Source organism: Mesoplodon bidens (assembly GCF_964165515.1).
Source record: "Mesoplodon bidens genome assembly, chromosome: 1".
NCBI classification, from domain to species: Eukaryota; Metazoa; Chordata; class Mammalia; order Artiodactyla; family Ziphiidae; genus Mesoplodon; species Mesoplodon bidens.
The window spans coordinates 107,704,302-107,727,560 of NC_138176.1; the positions used below are offsets into that span (position 1 = coordinate 107,704,302).

The window sequence follows — 23,259 nt, forward strand, 5'->3', positions numbered from 1 at the left end:
TCCTGACCCCTAGACACACATAACCACCTACTTTTGCGTATCTTTCAGGAGACTATCCCCAAATTCCAAAGACCTAAACTGAACTGTTCTCCCGACCTGCTCCTCCTGTACTTCGTACAGTAAAGAGCACCACCCTCTCCCCTGTCGCCCAAGCCAGAAATCTGGTCACATACCCTCCTTATTCCTGCCCTCTCCTTCACCTTTATACCATCAGCCAAATCCCTGAGGCTCATCATCTGGACCTTCCAAGGCAGAGCTTCTCAGAGTGTGGTCCCGGACCACCTGCAGCAGCATCACCTGGGAACCCAGCTCAGACCTCCTGACTCAGAACCTCTGGGGTGGGCCCAGCAATTGTTCTCACAAGTCCTCCAGGTGATTCAATGCTTGCTCGCATTGGGAGAACCACTAATCTACCAGTATCATCAGAACTGCCCCTTCTTCATCTCCAGCACCATGTCCATAGCTGAGGGCAGCACCTCCGTTCCCCTGGATTCTCACTTCATCTTCCTCAGAATCTTCCAGCCTCCAAGTCAGACCCACAGAACACCCCTCAGTCCAGACTCCACAAGAACCAAGAAAGGTGTCTCTAAAACACTCCTCTGCAGAGTTTAGGTCTGTGCTTTGTGATCTCAGCATCCATGTTTTGTGCCTGCCCTCCCTCTCGCGGGAAGGGCCATGACTAGCTCTGCTAACAGCTGCTAACTGCTAACAGGGTGGATTGTGGTGGGCAGTGGGGTAAGGCCTTGGGACCCTCCTGACCCTTTGGAAGCAGTTCCCTGGCTAAGGTCAAGTTGTGGCTCAGGAAGCTGGCTCCTGTGTGTGCCTGGGTATAGTTAACACGTGGCCCAGAAGCCTTCCACGGAACTGTCAGTCCAGGCAAAGCCAAGAGCAACTGAGCTTGCCTCTGACTTCCCAATGGCAGCAGGTTGCTCAGAATTTGAATTTAGTGAAATAGGGTGTAAGTTCTCCACACTCTGTGTGGTCTGGCCTTGGCAGGTAGGGAGCAGTCAGTCTAATTAAAGATTGAGCAGGTCCTCGTGACAGGTGCCAGAGGTTACGATATGGGTTTCTTGTGTCTGTTGTATAGTGTGAATAAATGCTTGCAGCTCTTAGCCCTTTGTTGATCAATGAAGCACTTTTTTTATTACTGTTTTTCGTCATATGTCAAGGAGGAACCATAACTCTCCACAGCTGTATATATAATCCTTTCCTTCTAAAGAGGGGTTGTTCAGTGCTCCTGTATTTTTCATTCTTTTGTCAAAGCAAGAAGTAAATACTTTAGAACTGTGACATATGTAAAGTGAATAAAGTTTAGTGCTCCGCATGGTAAAAAAAATAAATAAATAAACAAACGAAACACTCCTCTGCGTAAAACCCTCCAGTGGTTCCCCACTGCTCCCAGGATTGGGTTCCAATTCCTAAACCCCTCTTCCAGAAGCCTCCATCCAGTGCTCTGGGTACCACCCAGAATCTTCTCTGCAGATGACCCCCCCATGCCCACCCCTCACACTGGACACTGTGGTCCAGCCACAATGACCACTCGGAACTCAAGTCTTCTGTCACCACGAAACACTGTGCCATTGCATCTGCCCATCTGGCAGTCACTTGGACAGTGAGCGACACAGCACAGGGAGAGGAGCTGCATTTTTCATGAAAAAAAGTCACTAACTATTATGTGACTGGCTGGTGACCACACATGGTTAGAGATGGATAGAAAAGTCACACTGACACAATACATTTACATTTTACGTTTTACCTAAGTATAGACTAGGAGTCAGCAAACTGCAGCTGCTGCCCGTGTTTGAAAATGAAGTCTGGTTAGGAAATAACAGTCACGCTTATTTACTGCGCATTGTCCATGGTGGCTCTCACAGGACGACAGCAGAGCTGGGTACTGTGACAGACGCTGTGAAACGGTTACTAAAGCCTAAGATATCTTCCCTCTGGCCAACTTTAACAAACTGTGCCAACCCCTCATCTAGACAATAAAGTAATACAAAGGAAATAAATCATCTTTCCGATTTCCAAAGGCTAGTAAAACTCTGGAGGAAAAGCCCTCTATGCTCCTGGTTGGCTGGTGTCCTCTGGGTCCAAGGGCCCTTCAAGTTCTGCACTCCTCCTGGCTCTTGAGATGGGAAAAGGAGGCCACCAAAATGCGAGTCACACCCACACAACTCATTACTATTCAGTGCACATCCAGGAGAAAGACAAGAAAATCATGAAAGAAAAGTTGGGCTGAGTCACCCATTTTAATAAAAGTCCATCTTATAAACTCAAAATGAATTCTGCATCACCCAGTTTGCCAAAAGAGTGATAAAAAGCGCCACTTGTGAAAGCAAAACAGGCATCCAGAATAGCATGCCCCTTAAATAAGGAGAAACAAACCACAGAGAAAAAAGTACGTCATTAACTTAAAAAGTGTGACTGCCACAAATGAGGGGTTTTTTAAATATTATTTTTTAAGACACTTTTAAATATTTTAAAATTTTTATTAATTTTTCGTCTGCATTACATCTTAATTGCTGCACACGGGCTTTCTCTAGTTGCAGTGAGCGGGGGCTACTCTTCGTTGCGGTGCATGGCCTTTTCATCACCGTGGCTTCTCTTGTTGCGGAGCACAGGCTTCAGTAGTTGCAGCACGCGGGCCCTAGAGCACACAGGCTTCAGTAGTTGTAGTGCGCAGTTCAGTAGTTATGGCTTGCCGGCTCTAGAGCTTAGACGGCGTATGGGCGTAGTTGCTCTGCGGCATGTGGGATCTTCCCGGACCAGGGCTCGAACCTGTGTCCCCTGCATTGGCAGGCGGATTCTTAACCACTGCGCCACCAGGGAAGTCCCACAAATGAGTTTTTTTTTTTTTTTTTTTTTTTGCGGTATGCGGGCCTCTCACTGTTGTGGCCTCTCCCGTTGCGGAGCACAGGCTCCGGATGCGCAGGCTCAGCGGCTATGGCTCACGGGCCCAGCCGCTGCGCGGCATATGGGATCCTCCCGGACCGGGGCACGAACCCGTATCCCCTGCATCGGCAGGCGGACTCTCAACCACTGCGCCACCAGGGAGGCCCTACAAATGAGTTTTTGAAAGTTGATTTTTCTGAACCTCAATGACTTTCATGGCTGGGGATTATCCTAAAATCCATAAAAGTCCTGGCAGCATTTCCTCTATGCTCAGAACACTGTGGTGAGGTAATAACAACCATACCATTGCTACTTTTGCAACAATACTCTGGAATTGAGCATAATGGGGGGAAGGAGGTGGTAGGGGAATCAGCTCTTTTGCCTTCTAAAATAAAATACACAGAAAGCAGCACATGTTAGAAATTTATTAAACCACATATCAGGTCAAAAAACTAAAATAATCTCAAAACATATGTACTTCAATTCATATGCATAAAAGCTTGGATACTGATTACTACATACAATCATAAAATGATGGGAGTCCAAAGAAAAAATCCTTCTCCTTCACACTGAACCGTATGACTACAATCCTAGGGGATGTAACCTGACCCACAATACAATCAAGTCTGTGCTAAAGAAAGGTTACTAGGGCTTCCCTGGTGGTGCAGTGGTTGGGAGTCCGCCTGCCAATGCAGGGGACACGGGTTCGTGCCCTGGTCCGGGAGCATCCTGCATGCCGCGGAGCGGCTGGGCCCGTGAGCCATGGTCGCTGAGCCTGCGCATCCGGAGCCTGTGCCCCGTGACGGGAGAGGCCACAGCAGTGAGGGGCCCGCATACCACAAAAAAAAAAAAAAAAAAAAAAAAAGTTACTAATACAACTATTTAAAAACAATGCAAGTGTTCAGCCAGCAAAGAAAGAAACCAACTTGGAACTTCTTGACACAATCCACTTATATTATTTAGGAAATCAGCTTTTTTTAACTAAAAATAAAATTGGATGAAAAAATCCCCCTTGAAGAAAACTAAGAATAGTAAGTAGGTTTCTTCCTGTTTATATTTATTGACTGTTCCCTTCAATAATTTTATCCTACAAGAATTATCCAGCCAAGAAAATTAAGTGTATTCCACGTGGTAGAGTCCCTGAGAGAAAAGAACAATGTTGGGTATAAACCAGCCTCTAGCCCTTGGGTCCCGCTGTCTCAGGAATTCTGAGTAAAACAGACATCCTTGTAGACAGCGGTACTTTCATTCATTCAGGCCACATTGTCTACAAAGTATGCTGGACACACACACAACAGAGCGAGTGAAAGTGACCACGAGAGGATTTCAGCCTAAAATGGAACTGGAGGAGGGGATGGAGACTCTCACACACACACCCCCAGGAAACAAACTGAGGAACCAAGAGACTGATTTCCCCTTAGTGCCTGGTTTACAGAAGACGGAAACCTGTCTCCTGACCAGTGAACACCAGCCAGGAGTCCCGCCCCATCTTCAAGCCAATGAACTCACTGCCTGGACTCTGGCTGGCTGCCCCCTCTTTTCACTCCTTGCCCATAAACAGAGCTGCCCTGAACCCTCAACCGACTTCCTGAATTGCAAGTCCTCTGCTATCTCCCCAATAAACTCAATTTCTGGTCATTTGAGCTTGCCTCAGCTTACCTCCTTTATTTAGGTTGACACTATAAGTAAGTGATATGCCAATATTTGCATGTGACACTTTCCCAGGGAAGCATGTGGTCACTATGAAGTGGCCATGAACACAGCACTAAGTGGGTGTGATGGCCTCACCTTCACAAACTGGCAGGTATCTGACTCACAACTTTTCCTACTCTCTCCAGAAAGATGTGGGGAGGGAGGGTTGTGGGAAGAAGGTGGGAATTACACCAGTAAAATCAAGAGTAGCAAGTAGATTAAGAAATAAGAATGGGGCTTCCCTGGTGGCGCAGTGGTTGAGAGTCCGCCTGCAGGTGCAGGGGACGCGGGTTCATGCCCTGGTCTGGGAAGATCCCACATGCCCCGGAGCAGCTGGGCCCGTGAGCCATGGCCGCTGGGCCTGTGCTTCCGGAGCCTGTGCTCCGCAAGGGGAGAGGCCACAACAGTGAGAGGCCCGTGTACCACAAAAAAAAAAAAAAAAAAGAAAGAAGAATGACAATAAGCCTGGAAGCAGAGATCCAATAGAGAGTCGGTTCCCAAGCCAAGCAATTCCTGAGCAAATCCACACTCCATCCATCCTCCACCTTCTTTCCATCCAAGTTCACGTGATTATGAATATAGGTAACTCCTGATCATTCAAAACAATCCACTTAATAGATTTTGCAGGTCTTCCTTTCCTCAGTCACCGTGGCTTTCCCTCCAGCCTTGTGAAATCAAAGCATATTTACTGAACAGCTCTGCTGAGTTCTGTGATAGAAACTTGAAATAAAATAAAAATAGTAAACACTAATATTTACTGGGCACTTATTACATGCAAGGTGCTATGGTAAATGCTTTATCAGTTAATCTCATTTAATCTTCAAGATTGTCCCCAGAGGCAGGTACTAGTATTATACACGAAAATTTTTAGCCTATGACCTTGGTACCTGTCCCAACCTCTTCAGTAAGTGGAGGAGATGGACCAGAATCCACAGTCTGGGACTAGGGTCTGCTCTGACCACTCTGGGGACGCCAGATCCCTGCGGTCATTGTACATCTGTGTTTCTACAGTAAGCACGGGGATGCAGCACTGCACCATCACGAAGACACCTCCACAGAAGATTATATGTGCATTGGGGCATGCAGAGTGTGTAGCCTATTATGACACAGGTAAGGTCCTTTGAGACAGAAAATACAGACTTTGGTGGTGAAGGAAGGTGTCTGAGGAGTGACATCTAACTCTGAAGAGCATCCTCTGACAGAGAGTGAACTGAACTAGGAAGTAACAGTTCAGGAGCAGAAACAGGAGCTCTCATCCAGCTCCAAGAACAGTCGGGAAAACTGAGAAGCACTTCGGGAGGTGAAGGACAGTGTTTGGAGAAACAGAAAGGGAGGTGGGTCATGAGCTGGAGAAGCAGGCAGGTCATGGAGGTCCAAGGAATCTGGGCTTCATTCTGACAGAAAAACCACTAAAAAGGCTTTATGTAGGAATATGATGCAGTCAAATGTCATCACATGGTTTCTCAACAGCTGGCCTTGGTGCTGGACACTCTCTGTTGGAGAAAGGGTCCCGTAAAGTGCTGGGCAGCATCCCTGCCTCCACCATTAGATGCCAGCCACACCCCTCTCCCACTGTGGCGACCAAATATTCTCAGACATTGCCAATCCCACGCTGGAAGGACCGTGGCCCTGAAATGAGAACCTCAGGCTGGAGCGAAGAGCCAGGACTGAAGAACCAAGACAGTAACTGACAAGATGGATGTGAAAGCCAAGCAAGTGACAGCTGAGCTGAAAGGTGACTTTCCTGATTCCTCTCACACAACGTGGCCGCACAACCTAGGCCTCCAGAATCATCTAGAGAATGTTCCAGGCCCACCCTGTGCAAACTCCTCTCCACCTCTGAAGCCCCTTTCACCTGGCAGTGTCATCATCGACCCCCTCAGCGGGGACCCTGGCCTGTCTCCTTGGCCCCTCCCAACCTCAAGGCCCCACCTACCTCTTGATGCCCCGCCTTCATCCCATGGACCCACCTACCTCTCATGGCCCCGCCTTCCTCCCCCTGTCCCACAACCCCACACCTGCTTCTCAGAACTTCCTCCACCATCCTTGGAGGCATCAAGTCTCAGCCAACACCTGAGCCCCTCAGGTCTAATCACTCCACAGACTGGACTTCAGAATCAGGAGACCAGCTCCGCCCCTCAAGTCTTAAAGGAAAGGATATCCTCCAGCCAAGCCTCCCACGATTCCATCCCCTCTAGACTCTCTACACCTGCTCTTCACTGTCCTTAAGAATTTTATCCCAATGTACTTCTCTCCACTGTATCTTGACTTCCGAGGTTTATTCACTTACCTTTTTAGCACATAACTCATGGCCTATGCTAGTAACCCCAGTTCCTCTGTCCTCCAGAATTGTCACCACAATGTCCCAAGGAGTTGTGAATTCTAGATGTCCAAACGAAAATGACCTTCTTGCCTGAAACCTGTTCTCGCTTTCACATTCTGAGAATCACCCTCCACCCACAGGTGTGAATCAGAAACCAAGGAAAGCATCCAATCAAACGTCGAGTCCTGACAACAGTAAATCCTGAATACTCCCCACATCTGTCTCTTTCCTTCCTCATTGCCCCTGTTTCAGTTTAGGAACTTTTACCCACCACCCAGACATTAATTTTAAATTTCTTCAATCCATTCTCCATTCTGCCACCAGAATAATTTTTCTTTTATAAATGCCAATCTGTTTATGGTTTAACTACGCAAAATTATTTAAAAGCATCACCAGGATGACATAAACTTCAGTCTCCCAGTTTACAATCCAGAACCACCTGTACTCCATGGTCACTTGCATCTCCATGGCGAGCACACACACTCCTCCTTTTATAGCCGGTCTCCGCAGTCAACTCCTCGTGGACCCTCAGGCCCTTCCCCAAGTACTACCTCCCGAACTACAAGGGGACTCAGTCAACCCTCCCCTTTTGCTCCCCCTACTGTGCATGTCTCCACTGGGACCCCAAATACGATAACACTGAACACATCCAACATTCACTGTACACCCCATACTGTGCAAAATGTTTTACTTGTGTTCATGCTTTCTTCTTATGCAGAAACTACTATATCACTCCTCATTTTACAGAAGTGACAAAACTTTGAGAAATTAAGCCATTTTCCTTAGTTTGCACAGTAAAGCGGAAAATCCAGGGCTCAAATTCAGGACAGTCTGACTAGAGCCCATTTCAACCACTAAACTCCAATAATTTGTTTTCGCGTCTTATTTAAGTCGATGTAAGTCAGTTGAGAATAGAGGCTTTCTTTTAATGTGTGTGTCCCTTGTAACTAGGGGGTGGGCGGGTCAAGAGAAAGGGGAGGAGGTGAAAGAAAAGAAATGTAAATCATAACTGCATATCAAGACCCTCATCTAAATTAAGAGGATCTATGTATAAAATAAATAAGATACATGGATATAATATACCACACAGGGAATATTGCCTATATTTTATAATAATATAAGTGGAATATAACCTTAAAAAATTGTGAATCTGGGCTTCCCGGGTGGCACAGTGGTTGAGTGTCCGCCTGCCGATGCAGGGGACACGGGTTCGTTCCCCGGTCCGGGGTGATCCCACATGCCACAGAGCGGCTGGGCCTGTGAGCTGTGGCCGCTGAGCCTGCACGTCCGGAGCCTGTGCTCTGCAACGGGAGAGGCCACAGCAGTGAGAGGCCCACGTACGGCAAAAAAAAAAAAAAAATTGTGAATCACTATGTTGTTACACCTGAAATTTATATAATTCTATGTATCAACTATACCTCAATAAAAAAATAAATAAATTAGAAGAGGAAATCCGCAGTTATCATAGATCATTCGGGGCTGCTTTAACAAAATACCACACTTTGGGTGCCTTAGAACAACAGACCTTCCTTTTACACAGTTCTGGAGACTAGAAGTCCAAGATCAAGGTGCCAGCATGTTCAGGCCACGGCATCTTCCTGCGTCACATCTGGTGCCTTCTCCCTGAGTCCTCACACGGTGGAAGGGGTGATGGGGTCTCATTCATAAGATGCTAACCCATCACTGGGGCTCCACCTAATGACCTCAGCACCTCCCAAAGGCCCCACCTCCTAACACCATCCCATTAAGTATCCCTGGATGTGAACCTGGGGCACACACACATTCAGACCACAGCAGTAGTCTTAAGGAGAACCGAAAGTGTCATAGCGGCCTCCCCAGCCCAAACCCCAAACGCGATGGGCCCTTCCCTCCTCCTTCCCTGGCACCGGCCGGGTGGTTGGCACAGAGTCCACTCCACCGCACCTCTCCATGCTTGGGCAGGGCCTAGCCTATCAGCCTGGCCCCGCGCCTGCGCCCACCCACTGCGCAAGCAGGCAGGAGGGAGTTCCGCTCTGGGGACAGCAGCTCCCGGGCCACCTCATTGGTCACGGACTGACTGGTGAAGCCAGTGGCGGGCTGAGACCTAGGTGCCAGCGCCTCAGACAGCAATCCAAGTAACGGGCAACAACCCCTTCCACGTGGCCACCGTGGTCTCCCCGCTTGTGTGCCTAGTTCCACCAAGAGCTGGAGGACGACGTTGCTGGGACAGCCGGTACTTCTTCAGCCCCGGGCGCTGGCTGGAATCGCACCTTCCTACTCCGGGTAACAGCGGGCCCGCTCAGCCATTGGCTGCCTCACAGTGGGCCCCTCCCTCTTCTGTATAAAAGGAGCCCCAATCGGACGGAGGGTAGATGGCTTTCTGAGGTGCTGATATTCTAATTTCTCGTTCGGCTAACTTTGAGATTAAAGTTGTTATTCCTTGATCCAGCAACTCGTCTCCCAAGTATTGGTCTGTCGTTCGCAGTGCAGAAGGAGCTTGGGCTTGGTAACAAAAGAATGTCACTGAACAGTAAGAATAAAGTAAAAACTCCAAGATACTGAGAATAGAGAAGAAAAAAGCAAAGAAAGTTACATGTGTCTTCTCCCAATAGGAAAGAAAAGAAAGGGAAGGAAAGAAAAACAAAAGGAAAAGAAAAGAAAAAGAAAGAACAGAGAAGAAGAAAAAAGACAATAAAAAATTTTGTTGCACTGGATGGAGGCTCCCTGTATAAGAAAGGGATAAAACAAATGAAAACTAAACTAAATATGGGATACTTCTGAGCAAGTGACTGTTCACTGCAATAACAGAATCCGTTTGAACTTGACCCCAGGAACATCCTGGTTTGAGTGTTCTAGGTACTGTGATACTGGGATATTGAGAAGGAAATGAAATCAGAGCACAGAACTGCCTCTGCTGGGCAACATTTACAGTATGCATATCTTCTTCAACTTTTAGAATAAACTTACAGATAAAACAGTAACCATAAAAATATGCCCTAAGGATGAAAGTGCACCTGCTGGAAGCTGGCACAGTCCCGGCGTGGACCAGCTGGAGGGGTCAGCAGAGGAGCTAACAACAGGCAGGGTGGCCGGAGACAGGACCCGGCATTGGCGGAACGACGACACATCAGAAAGCTTACTGTTTCACGTTCAAAGCCAATGACCACAGGGAACTAGGACAGCAACGGGAACCATGCTGGGAGGAATGGGGACACCCAGAAAGTGACAGTAATGTGGATAACTGCATCAGCAAGCCTAAAACACCAGAAATCAACACCAGCTAAACGAGGGCGGGGGCACCACACGGGGAGGGACCGAAAGTGGGCAGCAGGTGGGGGGCAGGGCCGCTGCTGGTCTCCCAGCCCTTCTGCTCTCCTCACCAGGGGAAGGTGGTGCTTTAGACATTTCTAAGTCCTTAAAATTTTTAAAAAGGGAAAAAAAAACCTGTGTGAGTAAAACTGAGAAAGGATTACAGCTTCAATCTACTCTTGTTACCCTGCTTATAATGGATTATGCAGTGATCACCTAGGTAACGGAACAGATATAAAACATGGCTACTAAATGAATTTCAGAAAATGAAATCTTCCATTTTACTACTGACTTCTATGCTGACATTAGAGAGAAATCTGCGGGGAAAATAAGTATTTCAGCTAAAATAATTTTAAAAGCTGGGCTAAAAATTAAGTACAATTTTAATACCACATTTCAAATAAAGCAACTTCTGAGAGTTAATACTGTATGTAATGTTTCAAAAGTAAAAATACAGCTTTATATACACACATGTTCTTTCAGAGTTAAAAGACGTGTCATAGCTTTTATTGCTTCTCAGGAAAATATTCGTGTGGGTTTGACTAAACAGCATCTAAGTATTCTTCTTGCTCTGAAAAAAATGAATTTAAATACAAATGATCATTTCTGTTTGTCACTGAAGTCTCCATTCTGGCTACTGATGACAGTGAGGAGAGTGCATTTCATTCGGTTTCTGGAAGTGGCTGCTCTTGGTGTTGATTTATGACATCTTTCAACAGGTTCAAGATCATGTTTCTCTTATTCCTTCCTGGCCTGGATTTTCACGTCCCCCTTCTCTGTAATTCTAGCCTCAAGAATATACTCCTCCAAACCTATGTGCATATACACACACCAAAGGCTTCCAGCCATGTGGAAAACATGGGGATCACTACATATTTACCAAAATCAGCAGATCTGCCAAACCCAAAACAGCCCATCCAAAAATATTCTACTAGAAAGACGTTTAAGATCTGTTTTAAATGATTAGGTAGATAAAACCATATAATCCTGCCAAAATCCTTGGGTCACGTATACTTGCTTTATTTTTTGTTATGTAAAGAGATTATGTGATATCTAACATAGTTATGACTGGAGAAATCCTAGAAGAGCTTGCTAATGGATAATCAACAATTATATAAGATAATTATGGTTTGCTGAAAACAGCTGCTGATGAATATGACCCAGAAAAAGGGTCTCAATTTGAATAAAGGCATTCTAAGGAGAAGGAGTCTTAAGGGACCATATCCTGAATGTACTCTGGCAAAATGACCTCCGTCCACACCTAACGGGCAATGAGCCAGGGTCCGTGGTGGACAGCAGGCTGAGATGCCTTGTCCACAAGGTAGCAGGGCAGTGGCCCAAAACTTCAAATACGTGGTGTGTCACAATAGCGAATGCTTTGCTATTTCTAAGGATTTAGAAACCATGCTAAATATTTCAAGAGAGTTTCCCTCACACCTGACAGATGAGTAAAACAGGTTCCAAAAGAAGAAAGTCTCCTCAGACCACAAAGAACACAATCCACAACTCAACAACACATGCTACCATGCTGCAGGCAGGAGGATTATTCCTGTATTTTCCCTTGCTATCTTCAGAATTGCTCTAGATTAGAATTTTATTTGAGATATAAAACACAAAGAAACAAACAAAGCAAAAGGCAAAGGTGAGGATAATGGCAATGCTACTGGGCTATTAAAGGAGCTCAATCTTTCCTTCTGATTTGAGAAAATGTGACTATGAAAAGGGCTGTCAGCCCTTTTGTGGCTGAAAAAAGGTTAAGTGTCACGGCCTTAATTAAGTCAATGATGTTCCACTCAGCAGAAAGCAAAACCGATTGTTCATCAGGTGATATGCTAGGTTGTTAGTTTTCTAAATAAACAATTTTATTCAAGAAAAGTACATAAGGAACACCAGTTCTGTCCTTACAATACTTTCCTCCTAAAACTGGCCTATCTTCGCAGCCTCGGTAAACAGCGCCAACACCCACCAGACACTTAAGACCAGCACCAAGAACTCATCTTTGATTCCCTTTTCCATCGCCCCCTCGTCTAAGTCCCAGAGGTCCCATCAGCTCCACCGGCAGGGCAGGACCCCTCCCACGCCCACCGCCCCCTCTGTCTCCTCCACTGGCTCTCGCTCAGCTCCTGCGGCAGCCCCCCTGCTGTTCCAGCTCCTGCTTCAGCCCCTGGAACAGCACCCAAGGCCAGGTCCCATGAGCCACACGCAACACGGAACAAACACGCTCTCTCCCTGCACAAGACCCTCTAAAAGCTCCCACTTAAAAAAACGCATTATCCTTCCATGGCTTTCAAGACCCTGAACGTCCTGGCTCTGTAGTCCTTTCTGTCCTCAGGCCGTGTCTGCGCTCTCCCGGGGCACTTGCACTTGCCTCTGGGCTCCTGGGGGGACCTTCCCTCTGACCTCCCCCCCAGGGTTCCTGACATTACATGCGGGGCTTCCTCCTACACTCTCCCCACCCCTGCTTCACTGACCATCTTCCACCGGTTCACTTCTTTCATGGCACTTATCAGAATCTGATGTAAGTCCATTACCTCCACTACATGTTTGTGTTTTCTCTGTCTCGCCCCGCTGTGAAGAGGATGTAAATCAGGAGAAAAGGAATCTTAGTTCTCTTGCTCACTAATACATCTCTGGAGCCTAGAACACTGCCTGGCATAGAGAATGCAGTCAGTAAACATTTGTGAATGAATGAATGTTATCACTCAAAACTATTTGTCCTTCAGTATTCTTGAAGTTTTAACCAAGTTAAAATGTGAGAGAAAATGTGAAATTCTTTCACATTTTCTATAGCATCTCTAAAGCAAAATGTTAGGCCCTAAAAATGTATAAAATAACATGGAACTGAATCAAGAGGGTTGACTGAAGTAGGCCAATCCATAAACTGCATGAAAAAGATCTCCAGATCAAACTCCGGTGCTCTAATTCCATGTGGATGGAGATAAAGGGGCGTGCTCTCAGGGAAGGGAGCAAAATTAGGGGTGGGAAGAGGACCTGTCATGAGCTTATTCCTGTTGTGTCTCAAAGGGCAACTGTCCTCAAGAGAACTGTTGGTGAGAAATCCTCCTAGCAGCAACTTTCTGGAAACCAGAAGAGAGGCTAATTATCAGAAACTTCTCTCCCTACAGAAAGTGCATTCCTCCCCCTTCCCCCATTAATGCCTCAGTTTGCATAACTCCCTGTACTGTTAGCTCTTCTGAGCTTTGAAGAAAATCCTCAATTATGCATACAATAAATGCACATTTCTGCTGTTGAACTGCCATTTAAGTATCTGGAAGAATATTTCCTACTTGTTTTGTGTTAGGTTTGGCATGGAAGTAAAAAGGTAGCACAAAGCCAATGAACAAAGTGAGAAAACGCAACCACACAAATTTGCAAAAGAAATTCCCCACTCTGAGATAATTATTTCATACCATATTAAGGGACTGCATTTATTTTGCTTGTCACTCTCTATGCCATAGCCGGCTGCCCCCCAAAATGACAAGGCCGGGAGGGGTTACTAGTCTCTCTAACACAAAAATGGAGGAAGTAGGAGGTAAAATACAGCCAGTTCAGTAATTTTAAAAAAAAGGAGGAATAGGGTTATTCTATTATTTTCAGTTTACTCCAATTCCACATTTATTGACTGATAAGACTTCATTTCTGAGCTCTAAGGGAAGAAAATGCAGTCAACTTGGGAATAGTTTTAATCCAAAAGCAAGTGTTAGGCACAGCTAGTGTTTGCCTCTGTCTGTCCCATAATGATTCTAATTCCTAGTTGCAAACTGATGTATCTCCTAGAACATAGCTCAATAAAGCTCTTAGCTCACAACTGTCCCCAGGTTCTGTACCTGTAATAACACACCTTTCAAAAAGGAAAAGGGAGGGAAAATTTAATTATCCAATTTTTCTCATAGAAGAAAAAGATCTACCGAGCAGTGGTTAGCTGCAATGTCATGAATGGATAGATGGACAGACAGACAGATAGACGAATGATAGATGGATGGATAGATAGATGATAGATAGACAGACAGATAGATAGAAAGATAGGTCAGTTGATCTTAAGAAGAAAGCTTCACAAGTCACAGTACATCCCAGGGAATCTTCTTTCACATGAGAAGTATCAAGAAGATCTCACAATAGCTTATGTGGTTTATTTTCCTAATACTGAAGGGAGACCACAGTTGTGATGGGTAAAGAACAGGAAGAAGAAAAACAGGCGCATATGGATGTTTTGTTATTTACTATCACTTCTTGATCTCAGCCAGGGCTCATTTCCATCATCTTCAAACACCTCTCTCAGTCGCACACACACAGAGGAGAAGGAGTGCGGTCAGAAGCAGGGCACAGATGTAACCAACCTACAAGGATGAGACCTGTACCCTGCCTCATAAACTCCAAGCTCCACACAGGAAGCCAAGCAGACTCCACTTTCCTCACGAAAAAGTCTGCTCGTTACAACACCCAGGGTCGCACACGTACCACATACATGAGAAAGATGAGCAATACTCTGGTTTGGAAGCAACAACCCAGCTGTGCTGTTATTTGTTACGAATTATCAAACAGCTTGGGAATGACTGTTCTGAAGTATTAACCCTCTTGGTGAGCGGGAGCTGGGGAGCAAGCAGACGGTGCTACTTCGTGTCAACAGTTAGTACCTGGATGAGCCATGAATGCACAGGAATAATAGTGCTCCAGGGCCCGCAGAAACCTGCTGCCTTCTGGGAACAAAGCTCCAGTGCTCAGAGCTGCTTCTGAAGGTATGTACATGACCAGCTAAGTCAGAAATACCGACTCAGAGCCACTTTAAAACCATCACTGGTTAAAGCAGGCTAGAAAACTGCCAAGAGTGGCCATCTGTTATGAAAAGGAGGTTTGGCAAGTATACTTAAGAATACCCTAGTCAGAAAGGAAACAGATGTGCTAAGCTGTTGAGTGGCAGGGGCAGGATGGCCTGCATCCCATGCGGGTCTTTAAATTACAGGGCGATGGGTAGACACACATCAGAGCTGCTGTTTCCACTGCAATCTGCCTCACAGCCATTGAGTTCTGTGAGTTCTCCTACTTACATCAAACGGAGCTGAGCTGGACTGGGCATTCTGACCACACGGCTCCCTGAAGCAGTCACTGAAAGGAAGAAGGAGTCCCATGGCAATGATCCGCGAGCAGAACTTCTCTGCTTCGTCTGGAGGCCCGTTCTCCTGCTGGCTGAACAGCTTCTCCAGCAGAGTTCGCCCTGCAGGGGAGACACGGTCGTTAGGCAGGTGCACTGGAGGGTCCCCTGGCTCAGACTCCCGGAGGAGAGGCCGACAAACACAGCTGAGGTAGCACTGTTGTCAAGGCTTTGCCGTGCACAGGGAAGACTCTGCAGGTGGGCCTGGGTACCACATGGGAAAGGGCAGCTCTGGGTCCCTCTCCCATCCCCAGAATACCTCCCGCCTCCAAAGAGAATGGGACACGTGATGGGACCTACATCCTCTTCCATCTGAAGAAGACCCAGCCTTCCGGGTTTCACTGGAAATCCTCCTTCCACTCTTTGTCAGCCGGCCGGTGGCTCTCTGAGAAGGCAGCCAATAGTCACCATTTGGGCTACGAAATGTCAGTGGCTGCCTCACAGTCTGAGGGGTGGCCGTCGGGGGGCAGGAATGGGGTGGGCAGGGAGGCAGGCACCAGCCACTGGAAGGGGACAGGGCTGGCCCGCAAAAAATGCCTCCCTGACGAGGAGAGTGACAGAAACTCAACATCTTCTCATATAAGCCTCAGAAACATCACTCTAGGGTAGGTCTACACTTGAGGTTTCTATTACTTCCTGAAGAGAGACAAGAGAAGAGAGGCACATGGAGAGGAGAGCGTTGGCTGCGGCTCAGGCCCACCTGGTCCCGTGGCTCTGAGTCCCGGCCGCGGGGAGAGCAGAGCGATGAGGGGGGAACCCGGCGTCTGCTCTCACTGGTCACCCAGAGCCGAGAGCCGCAGGCCAGCCCCTCATCCATTTGACTCTCAACTCACTATCCTTCGGAGAGCGATTTCTCTGGCTTCCGCACTAATCATCTACGGTGGAGGAAATAGGAAGTCTCCAGGGTCACTCAGTTGCCGCTGCTCTGGCCCTCCCTCTATCAGCAGGTTCAGTCTTCAAATTTAAAGTCCCTTATCCAGAAAAGCTCCCAGTGACCCCCTCCTGCACTCTCCCAGCTCCATTCAGAGCTCCTCTGTGTCATTAATTACTTTAGTTAATTATTTGTTTAATGTCTACCCCCCTCACTATTACACAAACTCTCTGACAGCCAGCAGACATCCTGCAGACCTGTCCCCTCGCACAGGAGAAGCACCAATGAATACTTTCAGGATTCTGAATGAATACAATGCTATGATTCTGTGACAAAGACTCATTCACATCATGGTCAGAACTGGAAATGAAATATTGGTCTAGACCAGGGGTCAGCAAACTTTCGCTGCAAAGGACCAAATAGAAAATATTTTAGGCTTTAAGGGCCAACTAAGATCTCTGCTACACATTCTTCCTTGGTTTGGCTTGGTTTGGCTTGGTTTTGAACAACTTTAAAAACGTAAAAAGCATTCTCAGCTTGGGGTTGTGCAGGGCCAGGCCTCACTCTACACATCAGTCACATCTAAATTTCAAACGTATACATGTTCAGTTCTGCAGGATGGTTTCCATGCAATTTCAGTGCCTCTTCCTATGTTTGTTTGTAAAAGAAAACTAAATTCAATATCTACCTCTCATATGCAGAATGACAAAGCAGGGCAAAAGAGGCTCTCTGTTTTCTCCGTTCCTGTGGGTCACTAGACAGCATTTGCAGGTCTCCCAGGACATTTTCTGAGGGGAAACTGAACTCTTTTTCCCTATATAACTTAAGTTTGCCTGCACCTAACTGGATCCACACACCTAGGAAACCACATCCCTCAGTTCTCAAGTGATTGTCATTACAGTAAACCCATCTTATGCAGACCATCTTACAGTAGCTCTGCAAATGGCCAGAAAGCTCATTAGTTCTTTCCTACAACTCAATCCTGTATACAACATAAAACAAGGGAGACAGGATCTCTCATGTGTGTGTCCCACAGTGAATGAATGTGTATGTATTCATCAAGCCAAAACCTTATGAGCAGTGATAGGGGAGCGGCGTGGAAGCACAGGCCCAGAGCTTCGTGCCCTGAGGGCGAACACCCTTCACCCCGAGCACCTCCCCCTGGGCAGCACTTCCAGTTCTAACAGCCCTGAGTGTCCCCCTGGTGGCAAACTCCCCCTGGGCTGGAAGCCCTGCCCTCACCTCCCTGCCTTCACAAAAGCCTGTGTGCCCCAGGCCTTCCTCTCACAGGAATCTCGGATGGAGATGTCACGTCCAATCCCACACGGTTAGGGACAGGAAGCAGGGGTGACTTCTTGATCCCACGAGCACTTTCAAACGATGTGACTCCTCCAAACCCTCAGCACCCTTGACACTCCCACCGGCCCTCTTCCTGCAGCGTCCACTCCTTCTGGCCCTTCTGGCTCTCTCTAAGCCCTCCACCTCCTCACTCACCACCTTGGTCTCCACTCGACCCCATCATCATCGTCACCGACGCTCATGGAGGTAACTCACCCCTGACCTTGAGTCCTGCCTTCACCCCGCAGGACCTGGCCCGTCCACCCCCCGGCTGGGCCGCCTGCGCCAGGCCCGCGTCCAAGTTCACTCAGCCCTCAGGGCTCCCTGTACCCCTCAGGCTGAGGCTGTGACACAAGACCCACCTCCTGCTGCCTCTTCCAGCTCCCTGGGCACCACCCGGCGCTCCTGCACCAGAGTACTCTGCCCCGGGACTTGCATGACCAACACTTTCTCACTCACCCACATCTCTGCTCAACTGTCACTTCCCCCGCCCTCCCTAAAACAGCACCTACCACTCTTTCCCATTGTTGCCTTCGGCCTCCAGAGCCGGGCCCTGAGCTCCTGCAAGCCCGTGGACCACTCCTCCTCACGGAGTGTCAGCTCCATTTCAGCAGATGCTGGTGTCTGTTCACCACTTTCACCCAGAAACTCAAGAGAGGCCTGGCCCAGAGCAGGTCACCAGTGAACCAGTGGATGGACATCTAATCCCCGACACGACTCTTTCGGCTCTGCCTCTAGAATCCCCACTAAACCTTCATCCTCCACATGGGCCTTGAATCAGTCACGGTTACACGGTTACTGCCACCCTCGCCGGTCGATCCCAGGCTCCACCACCACACCACAACCAGGCCCCCATCCCCCTCTCCCTCAGTCACGTCAGCCTGGAAACCCACACACACTCCAGCCTGGCCCACCCTTCCCTCCACCTGCACCTCAGCACCTCAACACCACAGAAGAAAGACACGCACACTGCCTGTCCTCACTTTACTGTCTTGACTATAAACGTCAATCAGGCCCAACCCTGCTCTGCATTCTCAACTTAGCATCCAGTCGCCCGCCTCATCCCACTCTTTCCAATGAGGAGATGATGACCCTGTCAAATAATTTACTGAGAAAATGTAAGGATCTGCGACAAACTGTATATGCAGAACACCCACACCTGCACCCTCCTCTGCCTACACTTCACTGTGGACACCCTGCTCCAGACAAAAGCAAGGTCTTCCCTCTGTGTCCTGGATCTAATTCCTTGTTCCATGCATGGAACTTCACTCTTCAGCTGTTCCTTCTCTCTCTGAATCATGAACACGCCCTTCTAGACTGGACGTTTCCAGAATCACAAATACATGCTTAACTGTAAAAGAATCTCCATGAGCCCACATCATTCCCCACCGCCAACTACTGTCCCATTTCCTGGTTTCCTTTCACATCAAATCTACCAGGTATATCATCACAAAGTATACAAATAACAAATGTTGAAGAGGATGTGGAGAAAAGGGAACCTGCATACTTTGTGGGTGGGAATGTAAACTGGTGCAGTAACAACGAAAAGCACTATGGACGTTTCTCAAAAAATTAAAACTAGAACTACCATATGACTTACCAATTCCACTACTGGGCATATATCCAAAAAAATGATTCAAAAAGATACATGCACCCCAATGTTCATAGCACCACTATTTACGACAGCAAAGATATGAAAGTAACCTAAATGTCCATCAACAGATGAACAGATAAAGATGGTGTGGTATTCCATTCCAAGTAATATTGGAATTACTTGGAATATTCTAAGTAATATTCCACTGTGACATATATACAGTGGAATATTACTTTGCCATAAAGAATGAAATCATGCCATTTGCAGCTACATGGATGGACACAGATTATCATACTAAGAGAAGTAAGTCAGAAAGAAAAAGACAAACACCATATGATATCACTTATATGTAGAATCTAAAATACAATATAGGGGATTTGGTTCAAGATGGCAGAGTAGAAGAACGTGCTCTCACTCCCTCTTGTGAGAGCACTGGAATCACAACTAACTGCTGAACAATCATCAACTGGGAAACACTGGAACTCACCAAAAAAGATACCCCACATCCAAAGACAAAGGAGAAGCCACAATGAGATGGTAGGAGGGGCACAACCACAGTGAAATCAAACCCCATAACTGCTGGGTGGGCGACTCACAAACTGGAAACAGTTAACTACAGAAGTCCACCCACTGGAGTGCAGGTTCCAAGCCCCACATCAGGCTTCCCAAACTGGGGGTCTGGCAATGGGAGGAGGAATTCCTAGAGAATCAGACTCTGAAGGCTACTGGGATTTGATTGCAGGACTTCAACAGAACTGGGGGAAACAGAGACTCCACTGTTGGAGGACACAGACAAAGTAGTGTACGCATTGGGACTCAGAGGAAGGAGCAGTTACCCCATAGGAGACTGAACCAGACCTACCTGCTAGTGTTGGAGGGTCTCCTGCAGAGGTGGGGGGTGGCTGTGGATCACCACAGGGACAAGGACACTGGAACAGAAGCTCTGAGAAGTACTCCTTGGTGGGAACCCTCCCAGAGTCTGCCATTAGCCCCACCAAAGAGCCCAGGTAGGCTCCAGTGTTGGGTCGACTCAGGCCAAACAAGCAACAGGGAGGGAACCCAGACCGACCCATCAGCAGTCAAGAGGATTAAACTTTTACTGAGCTCTGCCCACCACAGCAACACCCAGCTCTACCCACCACCAGTCCCTCCCATCAGGAAACCTGCCCAAGCCTCGTAGAGATCCTCAACAACCAGAAGACAGACAGCAGAAGCAAGAAGAACTACCATCCTGCACGCTGTGGAACAAAAACCACATTCACAGAAAGGGAGACAAGATGAAAAGGCAGAGGGCTATGTACCAGATGAAGGAACAAGATAAAACCCCAGAAAAACAACTAAATGAAGTAGAGATAGGCAACCTTCCAGAAAAAAATTCAGAATGATAGTGAAGATTATCCAGGACCTCGGGAAAAAAATGGAGGCAAAGATAGAGAAGATGCAAGAAATGTTTAACAAAGACATAGAAGAATTAAAGAACAAACAAACAGAGATGAACAATACAATAACTGAAATGAAAACTACACTAGAAAGAATCAATAGCAGAATAACTGAGGCAGAAGAACGGATAAGTGACCTGGAAGACAAAATGGTGGAATTCACTGCTGCAGAACAGAATAAAGAAAAAAGAATGAAAAGAAATGAAGACAGCCTAAGAGACCTCTGGGACAACATTAAACGCAACAACATTCACATTATAGGGGTCCCAGAAGGAGAAGAGAGAGAGAAAGGACCCTAGAAAATATTTGAAGAGATTATAGTCGAAAACTTCCCTAACATGGGTAAGGAAATAGCCACCCAAGTCCAGGAAGTGCAGTGAGTCCCATACAGGATAAACCCAAGGAGAAACACACCGAGACACATACTAATCAAATTGGCAAAAATTAAAGTCAAAGAAAAATTATTGAAAGAAGCAAGGGAAAAATGACAAATAACATACAAGGGAACTCCCATAAGGTTAACTTCTGATTTCTCATCAGAAATTCTACAAGCCAGAAGGGAGTGGCATGACATATTTAAAGTGATAAATGGGAGGAAACTACAACCAAGATTACTCTACCCGGCAAGGATCTCATTCAGATTCCAGGGAGAAATCAAAAGCTTTACAGACAAGCAATACCTAAGAGAATACAGTTCCACCACACCAGCTCTAAAACAAATGCTAAATGAACTTCTTTAAGTGGGAAACACAAGAGAAGAAAAGGACCTACACAAACAAACCCAAAACAATTTTAAAAATGGCAATAGGAACATACATATCAATAATTACTGTAAACGTGAATGGATTAAATGCTCCAACCAAAATACATAGATTGGATGAATGGATACAAGAAAAAGACCCATATATATGCTAGCTACATGAGACCCACTTCAGACTTAGGGACACATACAGACTGAAAATGAGGGGATGGAAAAACATATTCCATGCAAATGGAAATCAGTAAAAGCTAGAGTAACAATACTAATATCAGATAAAATAGACTTTAAAAAAAGAACGTTACAAGAGACAAGGAAGGACACTACACAATTGATCAAGGGATCAATCCAAGAAGAAGATATAACAATTATAAATATATATGCACCCAATATAGGAGCACCTCAATTCATAGGCAACTGCTAACAGCTATAAAGCAGAAATTGACAGTAACAGAATAATATAGGGGACTTTAACACCCCACTTACATCAATGGACAGATCATCCAAACAGAAAATCAATAAGGAAACACAAGCTTTAAATGACAAAATAGACCAGGTAGATTTGATTGATATTTATATGACATTCCATCCAAAAAAAGCACATTACACTTTCTTCTCAAGTGCACACACAACATTCTCCAGGATAGATCACACCTTGGGTCACAAATCAAGCCTCAGTAAATTTAAGAAAACTGAAATCATATGAAGCATCTTTTCTGACCACAACGCTATGAGATTAGAAATCAATTACAAGGAAATAAACATAAAAAACACAAACACATGGAGGCTAAACAATACATTACTAAATAACCAATAGATCGCGGAAGAAATAAAAAAATACCTAGAGACAAATGACAATGAAAACACGACAATCCAAAACCTATGGGATGCACCAAAAGCAGTTCTAAGATGGAAGTTTATAGCTATACAAGCCTACCTCAAGAAACAAGAGAAATCTCAAATAAATAATCTAACCTTACACCTAAAGAAACTAGAGAAAGAAGACCCAAACAAAACCCAAAGTTAGCAGAAGGAAAGAAATCATAAAGATCACAGTAGAAATAAATGGAATAGAAACAAAGAAAATAATAGCAAAGATCAATAAAACTAAAAGCTGGTTCTTTGAGAAGATAAACAAAATTGATAAACCATTAATCAAACTCATCAAGAAACAGAGGGAGAGGACTCAAATCAATAAAATTAGAAATGAAACACAAGAAGTTACAACAGACACCACAGAAATACAAATCATCCTAAGAGACTACTACAAGCAACTCTATTCCAATAAAATGGACAGCCTGGAAGAAATGGACAAACTCTTAGAAAGGTACAACCTTGCATGACTGAACCAGGAAGAAGTCGAAAATATGAACAGACCAATCACAGGTAATGAAATTGAAATTAAAAATCTTCCAACAAACAAAAGTCCAGGACCAGATGGCTTCACAGGTGAATTCTATCAAACACTGTGAGAAGAGCTAACACCCATCCTTCTCAAACTCTTCCAAAAAATCGCAGAAGTAGGAACACTCCCAAACACATTCTATGAGGCCACCATCAGCCTGATACCAAAACCAGACAAAGATACTACAAAAAAAGAAAATTACAGACCAATATCACTGATGAATATAGATGCAAAAATCCTCAACAGAATATGAGCAAACAGAATCCAACAACACATTAAAAGGATCATACACTGGGCTTCCCTGGTGGCACAGTAGTTGAGAATCTGCCTGCTAATGCAGGGGACACGGGTTCGAGACCTGGTCTGGGAGGATCCCACATGCCACGGAGCACCTAGGCCCGTGAGCCACAACTGCTGAGCCTGAGCATCTAGAGCCTGTGCTCCGCAACAAGAGAGGCCGCGACAGTGAGAGGCCCATGCACCGCGATGAAGAGTGGCCCCCGCTTGCCAC

The 23,259-nt window shown here is 46.2% G+C and overlaps 1 protein-coding gene across 1 annotated transcript in view; it reads right to left on the reverse strand.

Annotated features, from left to right (window-relative positions):
• Positions 1-23,259, reverse strand: part of FMN2 (formin 2) — a gene marked incomplete at both ends in the record, with an annotated part of 311,706 nt that overhangs the window by 260,386 nt on the left and 28,061 nt on the right. The window contains one exon of the mRNA XM_081254035.1: positions 15,241-15,407. Coding sequence (XP_081110161.1) covers positions 15,241-15,407 — 167 coding nt within the window. The remainder of the gene's footprint in view (positions 1-15,240; positions 15,408-23,259) is intronic.